The 17,457-nt window shown below is 39.5% G+C and overlaps 1 protein-coding gene across 1 annotated transcript in view; it reads left to right on the top strand.

Annotated features, from left to right (window-relative positions):
* The window catches only part of LOC126251997 (islet cell autoantigen 1), a 44,764-nt gene extending 30,960 nt beyond the window's left edge, over positions 1-13,804 (top strand). Inside the window, exons 8-10 of the mRNA XM_049952780.1 lie at positions 10,524-10,721; positions 10,851-10,963; positions 13,284-13,804. Of these exons, the coding sequence (XP_049808737.1) occupies positions 10,524-10,721; positions 10,851-10,963; positions 13,284-13,385 (413 nt within the window). The 3' untranslated portion in view covers positions 13,386-13,804. The remainder of the gene's footprint in view (positions 1-10,523; positions 10,722-10,850; positions 10,964-13,283) is intronic.
* Positions 13,805-17,457: the final 3,653 nt, after the last annotated feature.

Raw genomic sequence — 17,457 nt, 5'->3', positions numbered from 1 at the left:
ATGGCGGCATTCAGATTCACCCAGGAAAGTGAAGTTTAAGCAAACAATTTCTGCCCAGAAAATCATGTGCACATTTTTTTGGGACAGAAGAGGAGTATTGCTTGTGGAATTTCTGCCTCGTAATGAGACAATCAATGCAGCAGCTTACTGTAAGACATTGTACAATCTGTGCCGTTCAATTCAGAACAAAAGACGTGGCATGTTGAGCAAGGGCATCGTTTTGCTGCAAGACAATGCCCGTCTGCATGTGGCAAATTAGACCAACGATCTCATCACATCTTTTCAATGGGAAACCCTAGATCATCCTCTGTACGGCCCCAATCTTGCACCCAGTGACTACCATCTGTTCCTGCACTTGAAGAAGCACCTGGACGGTTCAGCATCTTCAAGACGATGACAGAGTCAAAACAGTGGTGATGCAGTGGTTAAGAAGCAGGAGGTAGACTTCTATGAGGAGAGTATTCAAAAACTGGTACAACGTTATGGCAAGTGCCTCAATATTGACGGAAATTTTTAAAGCACGCCTCATATTTTCCATTGCTGGCCACTACTTTCTCCCATCTTTCGGACAGTGTACGAATCCCGCGTCAAAAAAATTGTTCATCTTTTGAAGCGATTCCCGAACCTATCCAATTTGTGACTTCTTCATGACATTGGAAGTGTTGATCAGCCAAGCCATGCACCATTGATCTAAACAGGTGATAGTCAGAGGGAGCAATGTCTGGAGAATATGGCGGGTTGGCTAGGACTTCCCATTTTAATGTTTCCAAGTACGTTTTGACCTCTGTTGCAGCGTGGGGTCAAGCGTTGTGGTGCTGCAAAATCACTTTATCGTGCCTCTCGCTGTATTGTGGCCGTTTGTACTTAAATGCTCTGCTCAAACTCATTAATTGTATTCAATAACGAGCACCTGCGAGTGTTTCACTTGGTTTTAACACCTCATAGTACACGACGCCAAGCTGGTACCACCAAATGCAGAGCATGATCTTGGAGCCGTAAATATTCAGTTTGGCTATCAACGTGGAAGCATGGCCAGGATATCCCCATGATTTTTTGCGTTAGGCTTACTGTAATGAACCCATTTTTCGTCCCTGGTCACAATGTGATGCAGAAATCACTCCCACTAATTGTGCCAATTCTTCTTGAGTTTGACACAAGTCTTCACATAGCAATGTCTCCAATTCTGCATCTTTGAAAACATTCTCTCTTCCACAACTATGCCGGTCTATGACATTAAACTCACCTTTCTTGAAGCGTTGAAACCACTCATGACACGTTCTTTCACTAATAGCATCCTTACCATATGTACTTGAGAGCATTTGATGAGACTCGGCTGCATTTTCTTCATATTGAAACAAAACAGTAACACCTCCCGCAAAAGACAAGAATTAGGCTTGTAAACTGACATTTTCAGTCAAGAAACTTCATGATGCAGACACAAATCAACTAATGTTTGAATGAGGTTATGTTGACCAGGGCCAAGCTAACTGCCTGACATCTGCGATCTGTTTCTTTCTACAGCTACTTACCGTTGTCGCTACCAATTGGCAAATGGTGGAAGCAAAGTTGTACACTTTGTACTTTTGACTGTAAACTTAAGAAATTTAGAATCAAAAATGGAAAATTTGTGATGAAATGACAATATAATTGTTAGTCACCACATAGAGAAGTGTTAAGAGGCAGACAGGCACATTTAAAAGGAATCTAGGCTATTGGACACAGTCATTCTTTATGTTTAGGAAAAGCGCGCACACACACACACACACACACACACACACACACACGCACACACGCACACACGAGGGGGGAGAGAGAGAGAGAGAGAGAGAGAGAGAGAGAGAGAGAGAGTGTTTGTTTGTGTTTGTTTGTTTGTTTGTTTTGTGTTGAGTTGAGTTGTGTTTTTAAATATTAGGACAGACTATGTCCAATAACGTAGTCTTCTTTTAAAAGTGTATGTCTGCTGCTCAACACTGCCTCTATGTAGGGAGGAGGAGGGGAGTGGGGGATGTAGGAAGTTTGTGAGAAGAATTATTGTCAGAGAACAAAGCTTTGTGTTTGGCAGCTATATGGACTGTACTCTGTAATATGAGATATTAGAACATCTATCACGGCCCATAGCAAAGCTTCTGCTGTTTTTTCTACTCTTCTAAGCTCCATAATCAAAATGTCTGCTTGTGTCTGTGTATGTGCGGATGGATATGTGTGTGTGTGTGTGCGCGCGAGTGTGTACCTGTCCTTTTTTCCCCCTAAGGTAAGTCTTTCCGCTCCCGGGATTGGAATGACTCCTTACCCTCTCCCTTAAAACCCACATCCTTTCGTCTTTCCCTCTCCTTACCTCTTTCCTGATGAAGCAACCATTTGTTGCAAAAGCTTGAATTTCGTGTGTATGTTTGTCTTTGTTTGTGTGTCTATCGACCTGCCAGCACTTTCGTTCGGTAAGTCACATCATCTTTGTTTTTAGATATATTTTTCCCACGTGGAATGTTTCCCTCTATTATATTCGCAGAAGAGCTTCTGTAAAGCTTGGAAGGTAGGAGACGAGGTACTGGTGGATTTAGAGCTGTGAGGACGGGGCGTGAGTCGTGCTTGGGTAGCTCAGTCGGTAGAGCACTTGCCCGTGAAAGGCAAAGGTCCCGAGTTCGAGTCTCGGTCCGGCACACAGTTTTAATCTGCCAGGAAGTTTCATATCAGCACACACTCCGCTGTAGAGTGAAAATTTCATTCTAGAAAATAATGAGTCTGTTCAGTAATAACGAGTTTGTTCAGCAAGACACTGATACTCCTAACAATATCATGCCTAATTTACTGTTTGCTATTGGGGGGGGGGGGGGGGGACCTGCAGCTAATAATACTTTTTCAGTAACGGGGATGAAAGAAACACTGTTACTTTCGTCCCCAGCAGTAATATTTCTTTTGTCTCCGACCACACTTTTCTGTTTAATTGATATTTTAGACACAGTCTTTACAAGTAATGAAAAAGTTGATAAAGGTGGCATAAAACTGAAAGTTCACATAGTTAAATTATTACAGTAGACTTACATTTACAGTGTAATGCCACTGTTATCACAAAACTAAGAAAATTGAGAAAACTTACATGAGACACTGAAAAAACATTTTACTGCTCCATACTCAACAGAGACTCTCCAATACTAGACAACAATTGGTAGGCAGTTGGAAACATGAAGGGAATACATTGTTTGAATCACGTGATTTTTGGAGCTACATGCGAATGTAGGGGAGGGATGTTACTTTCATACCCTGTTACTTTTGCCCCCGATCTCCTCTATGTTACATATTTCTGAAACAGAGAGAAAGAACATTTGTAAAAAATAACTAAATACTACTTTCAAGAAAATTGTACAAAAATTCCTCTGTTATTGTATGTATGTTTGTATTGGTTACAATACAAGCCTCATCTGCAAAAAGAACTAATTCTCCTTGATGTATATTAGATGAAAGGTCATTTGCATACGTGAGAAACTATAGAGGACCCAAGATTGAGCCTTGTGGAATGCCATAAGTGATTTCTCCCTAGACAGAAGAGTCTCCCGTACCTACATGTTTGAATTATTGACTGCAACTTTCTTTCTTTTTTTTATATTTTTATTTTATTTTATTTTATTATTATTATTTTTTTTTTTACATGACATCTATTGATTGGCAACACCATCAATTCCACAAAACTTCTCCTTATTCAGGAAGACATTGTGCATCACACAGTCAAATGCCCTCAACAGGTCACAGAAAATACCATCCGATTATATTTTGTTATTTAATGCTTGTAAAATTTGGTGAACGTGTAAGTGGCATTTCAGCTGAACATCTCTTCTGAAATCCAGACTGTAATATACAGCGTATATTATTTTTGCTCAGTTGGGATACTATTCTAGAAAACATCACCTTCTTAGAAATTTTGGAAAATCGTGCCACTATCGAAATGGTTCAGTAGTTAATGACTTTTCTCCTTTCTAATTTTAACTGTTAATGTGACTGCCTTTTGAGAATATTGTACAGGCAGTTTAACTGATCAAAGTTAATCACATTTAATAAATTTTGCCACCTATAGGTGTTACATTGTGCTTGGATAGCTCACTTATTACAGCACTGCCTACAAAAGTTAATAGGTTGAGATATTGAGATATGTGTCTTGCACTCGGTTTTCCGTGTTTCTTAGTTTGATTTAAACTGCTTAGGAGGTATGTAGGTCTTAAGAAGTGAACAGTTCTGGACAGCAGAGTGAAAAATGTACCTATCTTGTTGGACACATAGATGCACTGGGCCGGTGAGATGCTGCACGGCGTTGAGTGTGGTCCTCCTGAGCCTGTTGATTCCATGTTGGTGTGCCAGTCGTATCACAGTGAACAGGAGCAGCAGTATCACAGAACAATAAAGCACTGCCTTGATGAGCCAAAATCCTGCCACTGTTGAAGTCCAACAAATGCTGATACATGTTTCTTCTTCTTACACAGGGCATAACACAATCTCCTCACACACAAACAATATGAAAATATGATTTCTGGATGAGAAACCCACTTAAAAATCTTTCTTCATATACATAATATAGATGACATTACTCCTATCTGCTTTGTATCATTGTACTGAAATGCTAATTGTTTGCATAGCAATCCTTGACAATTTGACTTTTTTTGCATGCTGCCATCATGAGCTTGCAATTTTAGTTGTGAGTGGTGTTCATATGACATATCTGTTTTTATATCTTGTTCCTAAGTGTTCCTTGTATCCATGTTCTAGTTCGGAATTAATGTTTCCATTATAAAGAGGGATTGTGGTTTAATGGTGGGGCTGGTAGTTTTGTATGTTTAGAGGTGCACAGTATTGGTACACAGTTGCTGGTTTTTGATATTTGACTTCCTTAGCTGTACTTTTGATTCAATTTTCGTGATTTGGAAATAAAATCTTCAGGTAACCTCATTCTGCACTTTTCTTTAAAAATTTATTCTGTTTTAGGGCTGCTGCAATACTAGGAGTTGTAGACTAACAGATCATCTGCATTTGGAAAGGGGTCTGTTTCTAATGTTGTTGTTCTTGTACAAACGTAATTGGATGAATTTCAAAACTTTATTCTTGTATGCTCCTGTCTTATGACGCTTGCTCAGGGACTAAGCTGAGGAGCAAATGACATAGGTGATCTCCATTTCTTTTATTATTTTTTTTTTATTGGTGAATTGACCACATAGGATCATGCTACAACTTCATTTCTTCTTTGTCTGAAGTTTCCCCTTTCTCCAGTACTCCTTCATATGGACGCTGTGCTGTTGCTTCTGTTCATCTGTCCAGGCTCTTTCAATCTTCTTAGTTCTTTCAACTTGAAATCCTTCCAAATTTGAAATGTATCCCTATTTAACATCTGAACTTCCAGAATGTTGAACCTTTCCAGGTTTTATGAGTGTTCTTAATCCATGTCATTGTTGTCTTCTTTCTCCACAGGTACTCGTATATCCTTTTGGTTAATCTGGTTTAGTCCTCTTTTTCATGGTCTTGAAGATTTTTGTCACCTTTTTGTAGATTTCATTGTTGCTCCGAAGTTTTCAGCCAGTTTCAACCTGGGCTGGACCCATGATTTTCCGTAATATTCTTCTTTCTAGCATCTCCAGCTTTTAAAACTTGTAATTCATTGACAGGCATTCACTGGCATACAGGCATTCTGTTTTTACCACAGCATTGTATTGCTTTATTTTGGAATTCCAAGAGATGCATTTTTATTGTAAATTTTGTTAGTTAATCTGTAAGCTCTCTCTCTATTTTTGAGATCTGGTCCCCCACAGCAGCTTTCTCCAGTTCATTCTCTTGTATTGCTTCACCAAGGTATTTGAATTTTTTTACCCTCTTAATCCCATCCAATCTCTGTTTCAAGGAATTGTGGAGGAATTGTGGTCACTACTACTACTACTACTACTACTACTACTACTGCTACTAGCAGCTGGAGAACTGTCATAGGTTAATAAATAATTATTTATTTTACAGACTAAACAATGTTTAGCTTGTTATATATGAAAAGTTCTGTATAGCATAAGACTCTTTTGATGATTGTGTACAGTTGAAATAACATAATAAATGCCTGACCACATTTCAAAAAATAGTAATGCACTAAATTCCTTATTTCAAGGTATTGGTGCTGTGTTCAGATAGTGCATGAAAACAATCGTGTAACACAAGGTAACTTTGTCATCTGCACCATCACAATAACACTAATGCGTGCCAGAAACTGCAGTTGGTATGTTGCATAAATTGTTATCAGGGAAGTCATATTGCTCCACATAGAATAAGCCTGTGATAGTGTTACAAGCAAGAGTGAATTGTCATGCCTTCCTTTATTCAATGAGCCAATGACTGTGGTGAGGGATGTGGTTCTTATGAAAAGCCATGTGCTACTAGACTGGCTGTGATGTTGAGTGGGGTACAGTGGCATTGCATAATGCTTGTATCCATTGGCTGTGTGTCTTGCCTTTATCCATTTTCAGTGGCACTGTTGTTTGGGACAAGTTTAGATATACAACAAGAAAATGTTTAGTCTTCACTGTTTTGATTGAAGAATGATGTATAATGACCATCACCATGATTTTGTGCTTGCAAATAATTTTGTAATAGCCGGAGAGGTAATGCAGCTACAGATGACTGCTGGAAATATCTTAAAAAAGATATTGGATTTAAAAAATAAAAATGGCCACAATAATATCAGATTTTAAATTTGCAGAAGTAGAAATTGAATGGACAATACTACTTGTTGTTGTTGTTGTTGTTGTTGTGGTCTTCAGTCCTAAGACTGGTTTGATGCAGCTCTCCATGCTAATCTATCCTGTGCAAGCTCCTTCATCTCCCAGTACCTACTGCAACATACATCCTTCTGAATTTGCTTAGTGTATTCATCTCTTGGTCTCCCTCTACGATTTTTACCCTCCACGCTGCCCTCCAATGCTAAATTGGTGATCCCTTGATGCCTCAAAACATGTCCTACCAACCGGTCCCTTCTTCTTGTCAAGTTGTGCCACAAACTCCTCTTCTCCCCAATTCTATTCAATACCTCCTCATTAGTTATGTGATCTACCCATCTAATCTTCAGCATTCTTCTGTAGCACCACATTTCGAAAGCTTCTATTCTCTTCTTGTCCAAACTATCGTCCATGTTTCACTTCCATACATGGCTACACTCCATACAAATACTTTCAGAAACGACTTCCTGACACTTAAATCTATACTCGATGTTAACAAATTTCTCTTCTTCAGAAACGATTTCCTTGCCATTGCCAGTCTACATTTTATATCCTCTCTACTTCGACCATCATCAGTTATTTTGCTCCCCAAATAGCAAAACTCCTTTACTACTTCAAGTGTCTCATTTCCTAATCTAATTCCCTCAGCATCACCCGACTTAATTCGACTACATTCCATTATCCTTGTTTTGCTTTTGTTGATGTTCATCTTATATCCTCCCTTCAAGACACTATCCACTCCATTCAGCTGCTCTTCAAAGTCCTTTGCTGTCTCTGACAGAATTACAATGTCATCGGTGAACCTCAAAGTTTTTATTTCTTCTCCATGGATTTTAATACCTACTCCAAATTTTTCTTTTGTTTCCTTCACTGCTTGCTCAATATACAGATTGAATAACATCGGGGAAAGGCTACAACCCTGTCACACTCCCTTCCCAACCGCTGCTTCCCTTTGATGCCCCTCGACTCTTATAACTGCCATCTGCTTTCTGTACAAATTGTAAATAGCCTTTCGATCCTTGTATTTTATCCCTGCCACGTTTAGAATTTGAAAGAGAGTATTCCAGTCAACATTGTCAAAAGCTTTCTCCAAGTCTACAAATGCTACAAACGTGGGTTTGCCTTTCCTTAATTTTTCTTCTGAGATAAGTCGTAGGGTCAGTATTGCCTCACGTGTTCCAACATTTCTACGAAATCCAAACTGATCTTCCCCGAGGTTGGCTTCTACCAGTTTTTCCATTCGTCTGTAAAGAATTTGTGTTAGTATTTTGCAGCTGTGACTTATTAAACTGATAGTTCGGTAATTTTCACATGTGTCAACACCTGCTTTCTTTGGGATTGGAATTATTATATTCTTCTTGAAGTCTGAAGGTATTTCAGCTGTCTCGTACATCCTGCTCACCAGATGGTAGAGTTTTGTCAGGACTGGCTCTTCCAAGGCCGTCAGTAGTTCTAATGGAATGTTGTCTACTCCCGGGGCCTTGTTTTGACCACTTAACAAGAGCAATTAATAAAGTCCAGAAAGATAAAATGCTTCACTATATTCACTGAGCACACATTTTGTGCCAAACTGTGCTTGTATATCAGAAACACATGCTCTCCTACATAGGGGCAAAACAAAAATAGGTTAAAATAATTGTGGCTAAACTGAGGAAAGTTTATGATGCTGATGATAACAGTAAACATCAGTGGTATAAGTATTCGAGGAGTAGTCAAGGTTTTAACTCTCACTTTAGATTAATCCAGCTGCGACCTTGAAACTTGATGATGGTGTTAGGTGTTTCTACACATTCATCCTTCGATCCAACCATATTTTCCCAAACAACAGCTGAATTAGTGGAGGCATTGGTTGTAAAGGCAGTGTTTTGAATTTTCAGGAAGTGTTCCCTATCAAAAATCAGCTTGTCATCATTCGGCAAACATCTGCCACACAATGTTTTCTTCATCTGAGGAAACAGGAAGAAGTTGCTGGTTGCCATCTCAGGAGAATATGGGGGAGGTGCGGCAGTGCAAAATGTGACAGTCCAAAGGAGGAGCATGTATCACTGTGATTTGTGCAGAATAAACTGTGGTGGCACCATGAAGCAAAAACACGACTTGGGCAGCTGACTGTATTGCTTTGTCTTGACAGCCACCCTTAAGCTCATCAGAAGATTTCACTAGTATACTCCATAGTTAATATGCTGCTCATTAACAAAACCTGTTTGCAGCACGCCATTCCAGTCCCAGAACCTTTCTTCGTGATGATGATTGAGTCTTCGCCTTTTCGATACCTGTGAATCTGCGTGTTTCCACTGCTTGTTCTTTTTCCTTTGTCTCATGTTTGTAGTGTCATCCTGACATTAAGTCTGTGGTTAGACAGTTAAATAGGTTTGACACAGCTATAGCTTTTTCACTACTGCCTCAGTTCAGTGTGCTCTGTGAGTGGTTGTCAGCAGTCATGGAACCCAGTGGGTAGTGACCTTTGTCATATTTAAAAAATTGTGCAAAATATTGAAAAGAAATTATTTATTGGTTTCCTTTTTTTCCTTGTTGTCTCAATTGTGATATGTTGGTCTTTAAATACCAGGGCCTCCATTTCTCTTGGTGCTCCCAATCCTTTGCAGAGAGATGACCTTCCATTTCTTTCTTGATCATTCAGACTTGTTTGACCATGCTGGAAATGTGAGCTTCACCTAACCACTGTGCTATATGATGATACATTGTTGTGTGCACTTTCACATCTCGGCATGGATTGTTTTAGCATTGTTCCACTTCATATGTAGTGAATGAATTACTATACAGTACTCAACTTTATCAGTAGGCTTCATCATTTTGTTTTGACTCCTCTAGCAGCTGGCTTTAATGTGTACCAGGACTGTAAAAGATACCTGCAAACAAGCAAGGAATTAATTATGTAAATTAAGTGTCTCGACATAATGATTAAAATTTGAAGAACAGCAGAATAGCAAACATAATCTAAACACCCCTTCAATCACTCCAAGGTGGATGCTGGGCACAAAAAACTATGCCATGGTTAGTATTCCTCCTCTTGTCCGATCTAAGCATTTGCTCTTATCCCTATTGCTCTCTTTGTGATGTTAAAGTATGAGCTTCCTTTCTTTACTTTTGGTTGATTCTGTGATTACATAGTTAGCATCAACTGACTGGAAGCTTTTCTGACATGGTAATTTGATGCAAGATCTATAAGTTGGTGGTTGTATTCATTAGAAGAGTGCTCAAAATGTGATGATAGATGCAGTAGGTATGCTTCACTCATTCTTAAAATAGAAAAAGGCTTTCTATCAGTATCATTTCCAAGATAATTTTTGTTTTTCTGAATTAGTTGGAATGATTACATGGAAGGAAAGAGTGGAAGGTGACGGACACTCAAATCTGGAGTGAAATACCTGAAGACACTGATGGACACTCAAAAGCAATTTTTAAAAGAATAATTGCACAGTAATGCTTTATTTCAGTTCCATGGTGGAAAACACCGAATACTGCTTGCAGCACAGCGTAGGGCTTTCTTATGTCTTTAATAGTTGCACAGTGTTGCATCTTTCTGGAAGTACGGGTGCGGAGCAGAAGTCAGTCATCCTCAAAACATCCAGAATGTCTGTTATATAAGAACGAAAAAATTGTTCATGAAAATGTGAATGATGTAGATAGGAGTATTTTCATTTTATCAGATCGAGTTCTCCTGTGTTACGTCTCAAATCTGAAATTTTCCACTGTGATAAATGTATAAATTGGCCATCAGATGTAAGGAGAAAGTTCTAAAATGTTTTTATTCATCAAAATTCATTCCAGCAAATGCTCCAGGTACAGATTTGTTGACCAACAGTGCTGATGATATTTTACTGCTTGATGAGATTTTTGGGGCAAGTGATGGACAGAGCAGTTTCGGCTCCCAGTGGGATGAAGTTTTTGGTGACAACCCACAAGAGGATTCATCAACATCTTTCTTGCTTGATCACTTAGCTTCACTTCAGACTACAAATGATAATGGTAAATTATGCAATTAATGTTAGAGATATTAATTGTTAGGTAACATTCATAATGTTTTGTTTTTATAAGTTGTGGTTTGTTCAGATAGTTTTTGTAGCTTATATGAAAATAGTGGATGTGCTCTTTCAGCTGAAGTTACCTCAAATACATCACTCAATTCTCCAAATATGGCACTGGGCAATGTCACAGAAAATAAAACTGTAAGTTCCCCAGTTCATGGCCCTAGCCGAGTTAAGGAAAAGGCAAGTATAAAAAAGTTTTTTCTCATTAGTTTTTACAGTGAATTAAATGGGAGACAAAGAATTCTGATATGTTTTATGTTAGGCATATCTGTAAAGCTACTGTCTTCACATTGCACACATCTTAAAAATAATTGTGTGTGTGTGTGTGTGTGTGTGTGTGTGTGTGTGTGTGGGTTGTGTGTGTGTGGGCTGTGTGTATGTGGGGGGGGGGGGGATAGGTAGGTAGGTCGGGGGTAGGGTGGGTGAGTGGGTGTCAGTTTTAATGAAAGATAGGCAGAATTTTTTAAATCAGTTTTATAATGAATACCGAGGCTTATTACAGATTGTTTTTTGGAGTTTTGATATATGCAGTCTAATCACATTAATGTGACCATTGACTATACTGGAAGTCAACATGCAGTAATGACACGCAGATGGCAGGTGGCAACACTAGCAGGGTAGGATAGATGAAACGTGTCGGTGGACACAGAAAACCATGCGTTTGTTGGTGTAATGCGGAAATGGGACGATTTATTTGGCATCAAGAAGGGCATGATCATGAATTTCAGGCCAAGGATGGAAGCATTTCTGAAATGGCTAAGCTTGTAAACTATTCGCTTATGCCTGTGGTTAAAGTGTACTGAGCATGGCAGAATGGTGCTATCGAAAACTGGCGTCGAGGCAACTGTGGTGCACATGTGCCATTGATGATAGGGGTGAACAACGACTGCGGAGATGTGTACAGGTGAATAAATGTGCAACTGTTGAGCAACTGACTGCTTAGGTGAACCAAGGGGCTACCAAAAGTGTCTCCTCAATGACTGCACATGTAATGTTGCTGCGTATTGGTCTCTGCAACAGGCACCTGGATGATGCACCCACGTTGATTGCTGTTTGGATCACACACCTATGCTGACTGCTGTTGACCAGCGACAAAGGCTGGAATTTACACATCAGTACCGCATCACTGAGTGGCGATAGGTGGCCTTTTCAGATGAATCACGCTTTATGTTCATCAAACAGATGCTTTTTGGTACATGTGGCTCTGCTGGCAGGCAGGAGGAGGGAGCATATATTCATGTCATTCCCTGGTGATCTCATTATTCTGGAAGGCACAATGGGTCAACTCATGTATGCATCTGCCCTTGGGGATTATGTCCAGATTTACATTACAAGCAGTTTCTTTTTCCTTGGCACAGTGGCATCTGACAGCAGGACAGTGGAAGATGGCACACAGCTCACAGTGTAAGTGCATGGTTTGAAGAATACCCCAGGATCCAGGATGAGTTGACCATACTCAAACACTCCCCCCCCCCCCCCCCCCCACACCACCACCACCACCACCACCACCACCACCACCACCACAACCCCCAGATTTAAGCCAAATCGAGAATCTGTGTGGTCACATCGATCTTGCTGTTTGCACCGTGGATCCTCAGCTGAGAAACCTATCACAGCTGGCCACGCCACTGGAGTCGTCGTGGCTCCACATTCCTATTGGTATCTTCCAGAACCTCATCCGACACCATTCCTGCATATTCGTGCTGCAAAAGGTATTTACTCAGGCTTTTGACAGATGGTCATATTAATGTGATTGGACCATGTAGAAGAAGACGGAAAAATTATATTAATTGTCCATCAAGAAATATGTAGCCCATTTCCAGCTTTTTGTTGGTAAACACACAGCCAAATCTCTCCTTCCTGAGAGCAGTTTGTGTTATGGTATGTGTGATTGTAGCATAAAGGATATGTTCTTCATCAAATCATAATACGATCCACAGAATTTGTGACTATCTCTGTAACAGCCATTCTTGAGATTGTAGAATACCAGCTAATTTTACCTTATTTTTCTCAACTAAAGAGTGATATGGTCTGCAAATATTTTGTAATTATTTTTTATTGTTGCTGAAGAGTCAAAAAAATGTAAGGTATTATATTTGTTTGAACAGTAAATGGATGCGTGAATGTGTGTGTATAGTAGATGGACCTATGTGTCACCTATATGTGACAGATGGGACTGATAGACCAAAGGAGGGGTGAGGAGAGAGAGAGAGAGAGAGAGAGAGAGAGAGAGAGAGAGAGAGAGAGAGAGAGATGTAAGTTGCAATGCCTACAGGATAAAAACATGGATAAATCTGTTCATGTGGTATACTTAATGACTAGAACATTTTTGATGGGACTCCCTTTCTTTGTGATTTGCCATCTCTTTTTTGTCATGCTGAGCTCAATCATATGATTATTCATAATTGAAATGATAATGTTTTGTGCTATTCCAAATTCCTCTTTAGATATCCAGAGGGTAGCATATTAATATGACAATCATGACAAAACATGTTTTCAGGACAAGAAAGCTGCTTGGTTCAATCTCTTTGCTGAACTGGATCCTCTTGCTGATCCAGATGCCCTTGGTTCAAAGAATACGGATGGAGAACATAACTGTTAAAAGACTGTCCAAGAGTGTCATGTCTCATTATTATTATTATTGTTATTTTATGAAGTAATCCAAACATTCCATTATGATTTTTAATACTATTTCAGTGGTTTTGTATGTGTGTTTAAGATTTTTGTTGATGTTTTATGATTACCTAAAGATCTCTACAGTACTTGTTATTTTGTGCAGTACGAATTTTTAACAGAGCACCCTTGAAAGTGTCTCTGGAGTCCTAGTCAATGCCCAACCAAAATTTTTCTCTTCCCACCTCTGTTGTGGAGTTTAATTTAAGTAATAATTTAGTTTTATAGCACCATTCACAATGGCAATTCGAATAATTGAAATTGAAATAGTTATACCTTATAAATATGCTTGTGATTTATTTATCATGTCAAGGATATTTCTATGAAGAAATGGAAATTGACAGTAAACATGATGAATTTTTTTGTTGAATGTTTTACCCAAATATTTTTTTTTTTTTTCAGTGCAACTGAGTATAATAAAATTATATGTGACAAGTTCAGTATTTCTGTCTTTAATTATAATGAGATCTGAGAGTGAAATCCTAATCCAAACCTTCTTGATTCCTCCATACACTCTGAAGTTATATATCCAATTAACTAACTTTTCTGGAAACTGTAATTCATTGTAACAAGTCAGTGTTCAACATGTATAAGGATTTTCTTTAAAGTGTATACATAAGGCAAAATGCAGTGTTAAAATCCATATTAAGCTTATTGACACTTTAAAAGCAGTTATTTTAGTGTGTACCTCTGGTGTACTACTTGTATATCTAGATTCATTATGACCCTGTGTTCCTATTACCAGTGGAGCAGTGGTGTGTAGTTTGTACCACTAGTCTACAACAAAAAATTAAGATTACAGAATAGGACCACATATGATACAATGTTTTGTAACTGGCTGCAAGGTGCAGTATGGAAAGAAGTAATGGTTTTTGCAGTGTGCTGCTGTTGAATAAGAGACTTCACAGATAGCAGCATCATTGATTGGGAGGGGAAAAAGTTGATTGCTGGTACCATAGATTTGAGTTGTTTGATTTCCAGCATTGTTTATCTATATGATTATTTAGTGTTTGGTAATACGTTGCAACTTTCTTGTGGTAAGTAAATCTATACTCTTCTGTATTTGTCTACATCAGGTTACAGTAATTGGAAATTGTGTATTTGTAGTGATGTATTTCTATCCAGTAAAATGTCATTGTATGGTTATATATTGTGACTAATTTTTGCATATCCATAATTTTTATTGTTTCTCATTTCCACTGGCTTGTAGGCCAATGGAACTTCTCTGGTTTGTTTTGCAGTTAATGTCATATGCAGTGTTACAGGTTTCATGTTATAAGATGTCTGAAGATTAATGCAGTCTGATATTTCCTTACAGTTTTTATTCATACTGCTGCACCAGACACACGTGAAAAAGATGTCAACCAATTGTTTAATATGTTATATACCATTGATGGTGGTGAACAAACATGATGCTTTATTCTGAAACAAAATTAGAGAATATAGGTAAAGTAGTACATAAAAGAAAGGAGGCAAGTGCTCATCTGTAGTGGATTGATATTTGGAGCATAGTAACACACAATGGAAAACAGCATTCACACTAGTTTTGAGCACTAGCTCTTTTTCTAGCAGTAGTACACGCATTCACACAGACACCTAAGTGCACACTTCGGTGGCCATGACAAGAGTCTTGTCATGGCCATGGAACCATGCATTGCTGTCTGTGTGGTTGTGTGTATGAATGTGTGTAGTATTGTGTGTGCTGTTGCCAGAAACAATGTGTGTACTATTGCTGAAAAAAAGAGTTAACTACTTAATTTTCACACAGTATTTCAAAGACTGATCTAGTCATCATCATCATCATCATCATCATCAGATGGTGTGAATTAAGTTCTGTGTGTTTTTGTCGCTAATTGTGAACCACCCTGTGCATAAAAATGGGAAAAAGTTGAATGTCATAGCAAACATTTGTTATCACATTAAATGCTTCAAGACAGTCATGAAGTGATTTAGAGGTATGGCTCTGAGCACTATGGGACTTAACATCTGAGGTCATCAGTCCCTTAGAACTACTTAAACCTAACTAACCTAAGGACATCACACTCAACCATGCCCAAGGAATGCGACCGTAGCAGTCACACGGTTCCGGACTGAAGCGCCTAGAACCACTCGGACACCGCGGCTGGTGATTTAGAGGTATCATCAGTTTCAGGATTATAAGGTGAATGTCATAATCTACTTTGCCAAATGGAGTGTAGTGGTTTTAATTGGCTCCAATACTTCCAGTATTATTTAATCTGGCTTGAATAAGTAGTGTTCTAGGAACTCATTTATGGCAACTGTGCCTTTAACAACGTACTCTGGGCTCAAAGAGTTTGGCAGGACATAGAAACTGTGCTAGACCTCAGTGAGCCATGTATGCCACAGCAATCTCGGCTCAGACCTCCTGTGTTCCAGAGCTTGTGATCAACACAAACAGTTTTCATGCTGGTCATTTGTCACCAGAATCTTCAAGTCTCTAGACCATACCATGATTTAACAGACACTCAGTTTGTTTGTTGTCCACACTGCAGTTATTTATTGCAGGAAATAGTGGACTTTGTCTCACCACACTGTCTAAATGCTAATGGTGTCCAGCCGATCCATATTTGTTCTCATTAAAGTGATCCATTGAAATTGGCACCTTATGGGTACTAAGAGTTGGGTGGAGTGAAGGCCTGGATCGGATGTAGGACTCTACGTTAATTGGTTCCTGTAATCCTCACAAAGATGTTATTGAAGGCTCTCCTCCCAGTTTTTAAGCTGTATTTTGCAGCCGTGGTACATAATTTGGAGATTTCCCTACAGGATCAGTCTATGGCTTCGTAACATGTTGTTTGGCGTGTGCCTGGAGTTGTGCTGGTAGTAACCTCAAAAAGTTCTGTATTTCTGTTTATGTAACTTTAGATATAAGTTCTCATTAAATGTTTTGCAGTGTTCTATGTCCCACAGTTACTCTTTAGAGATCCATGGTACTCATTTTTAAGCTAAATCAGGGATATTATTTAAGAGGTTTTATCAAACAATGGAAACTCCTGGTAGGAATGTCAACAATCACATTAAGTTGCAGACAGTCACAATTAAAGGACACTTGTACAAAGCTTTTGGCTACAGCCTTCATCAGTAAAAAAGAGACCACACCATTCATACACACAAGCAAGCACACTTCATGCACACATGACTGCCAACTCCAGCATCTTGGGCCAGAACGCAACTATCACATTGGGATGCAACCAGCAATCTGTGGAGGGGGGCAGGGAAGTGGAAGGGATAGCTGTGTACGGATGGGGGGAGAGACGAATGCTGTCTGGTAGAGTGTGCAGGGACTAGAATACCAACAGGTGCAGTGTTAGGAGGTTGTGGGCAGGGAGGTGAGGAAAAAAGGAGCAAAAAAGGAGAGGAGTGGGGAAAGACTGGTGGATGTGTCGGCAGAGGGTGGCAAATAAGAGATAAGAGATGAGAGTGGGGAGGAGATGATAGGACAAAGAGGATGGAAACTGTTGGGTGGAGGCCGTGGGGAGAATATGTTTCTGTAGGTTGAGGTCGGGATAATACGAGATGTATTATAAGGAAACTCCCATCAGGCAGTTCAGAAAAGCTAGTGATGGAATCATGGAAGGACGGGTCCAGATGGCTCGGGTAGTGAAGCAGCCATTAAAATCAAGTGTGTTATGTTCAGCTGCATGTTGTTCCACAGGGTGGTATACTTTGCTCTTGGCCACAGTTTGGCAGTGGCTGTTCATCCTGGTGGACATCTGGTTGGTGGTAGTCATACCAATATAAAAATCTGTGCAGTGATTGCAGCAGAGCTGGTAAATGACGTGGCTGCTTTCACGGGTGGCCTGGTCACTGATGGGGTAGGATAAACCTGTAAACCTGTGACAGGACAGGACTCTGTGTGTGTGTGTGTGGGGGGGGGGGGGGGGGGGAATTAGACAGGTTTTGCACCTGTGTCTTTCACAGAGATATGATCCTTGTGGCAAAGGGTTGGGATTGTGAGTGGCATAGGGAGGATGGACTAG

Source organism: Schistocerca nitens, chromosome 4 (genome assembly GCF_023898315.1).
Source record: "Schistocerca nitens isolate TAMUIC-IGC-003100 chromosome 4, iqSchNite1.1, whole genome shotgun sequence".
Classification (NCBI taxonomy): Eukaryota; Metazoa; Arthropoda; class Insecta; order Orthoptera; family Acrididae; genus Schistocerca; species Schistocerca nitens.
The sequence above is the reverse complement of the archived record's forward strand: the minus strand, read 5'-3'. Positions and strand labels throughout refer to the sequence as shown.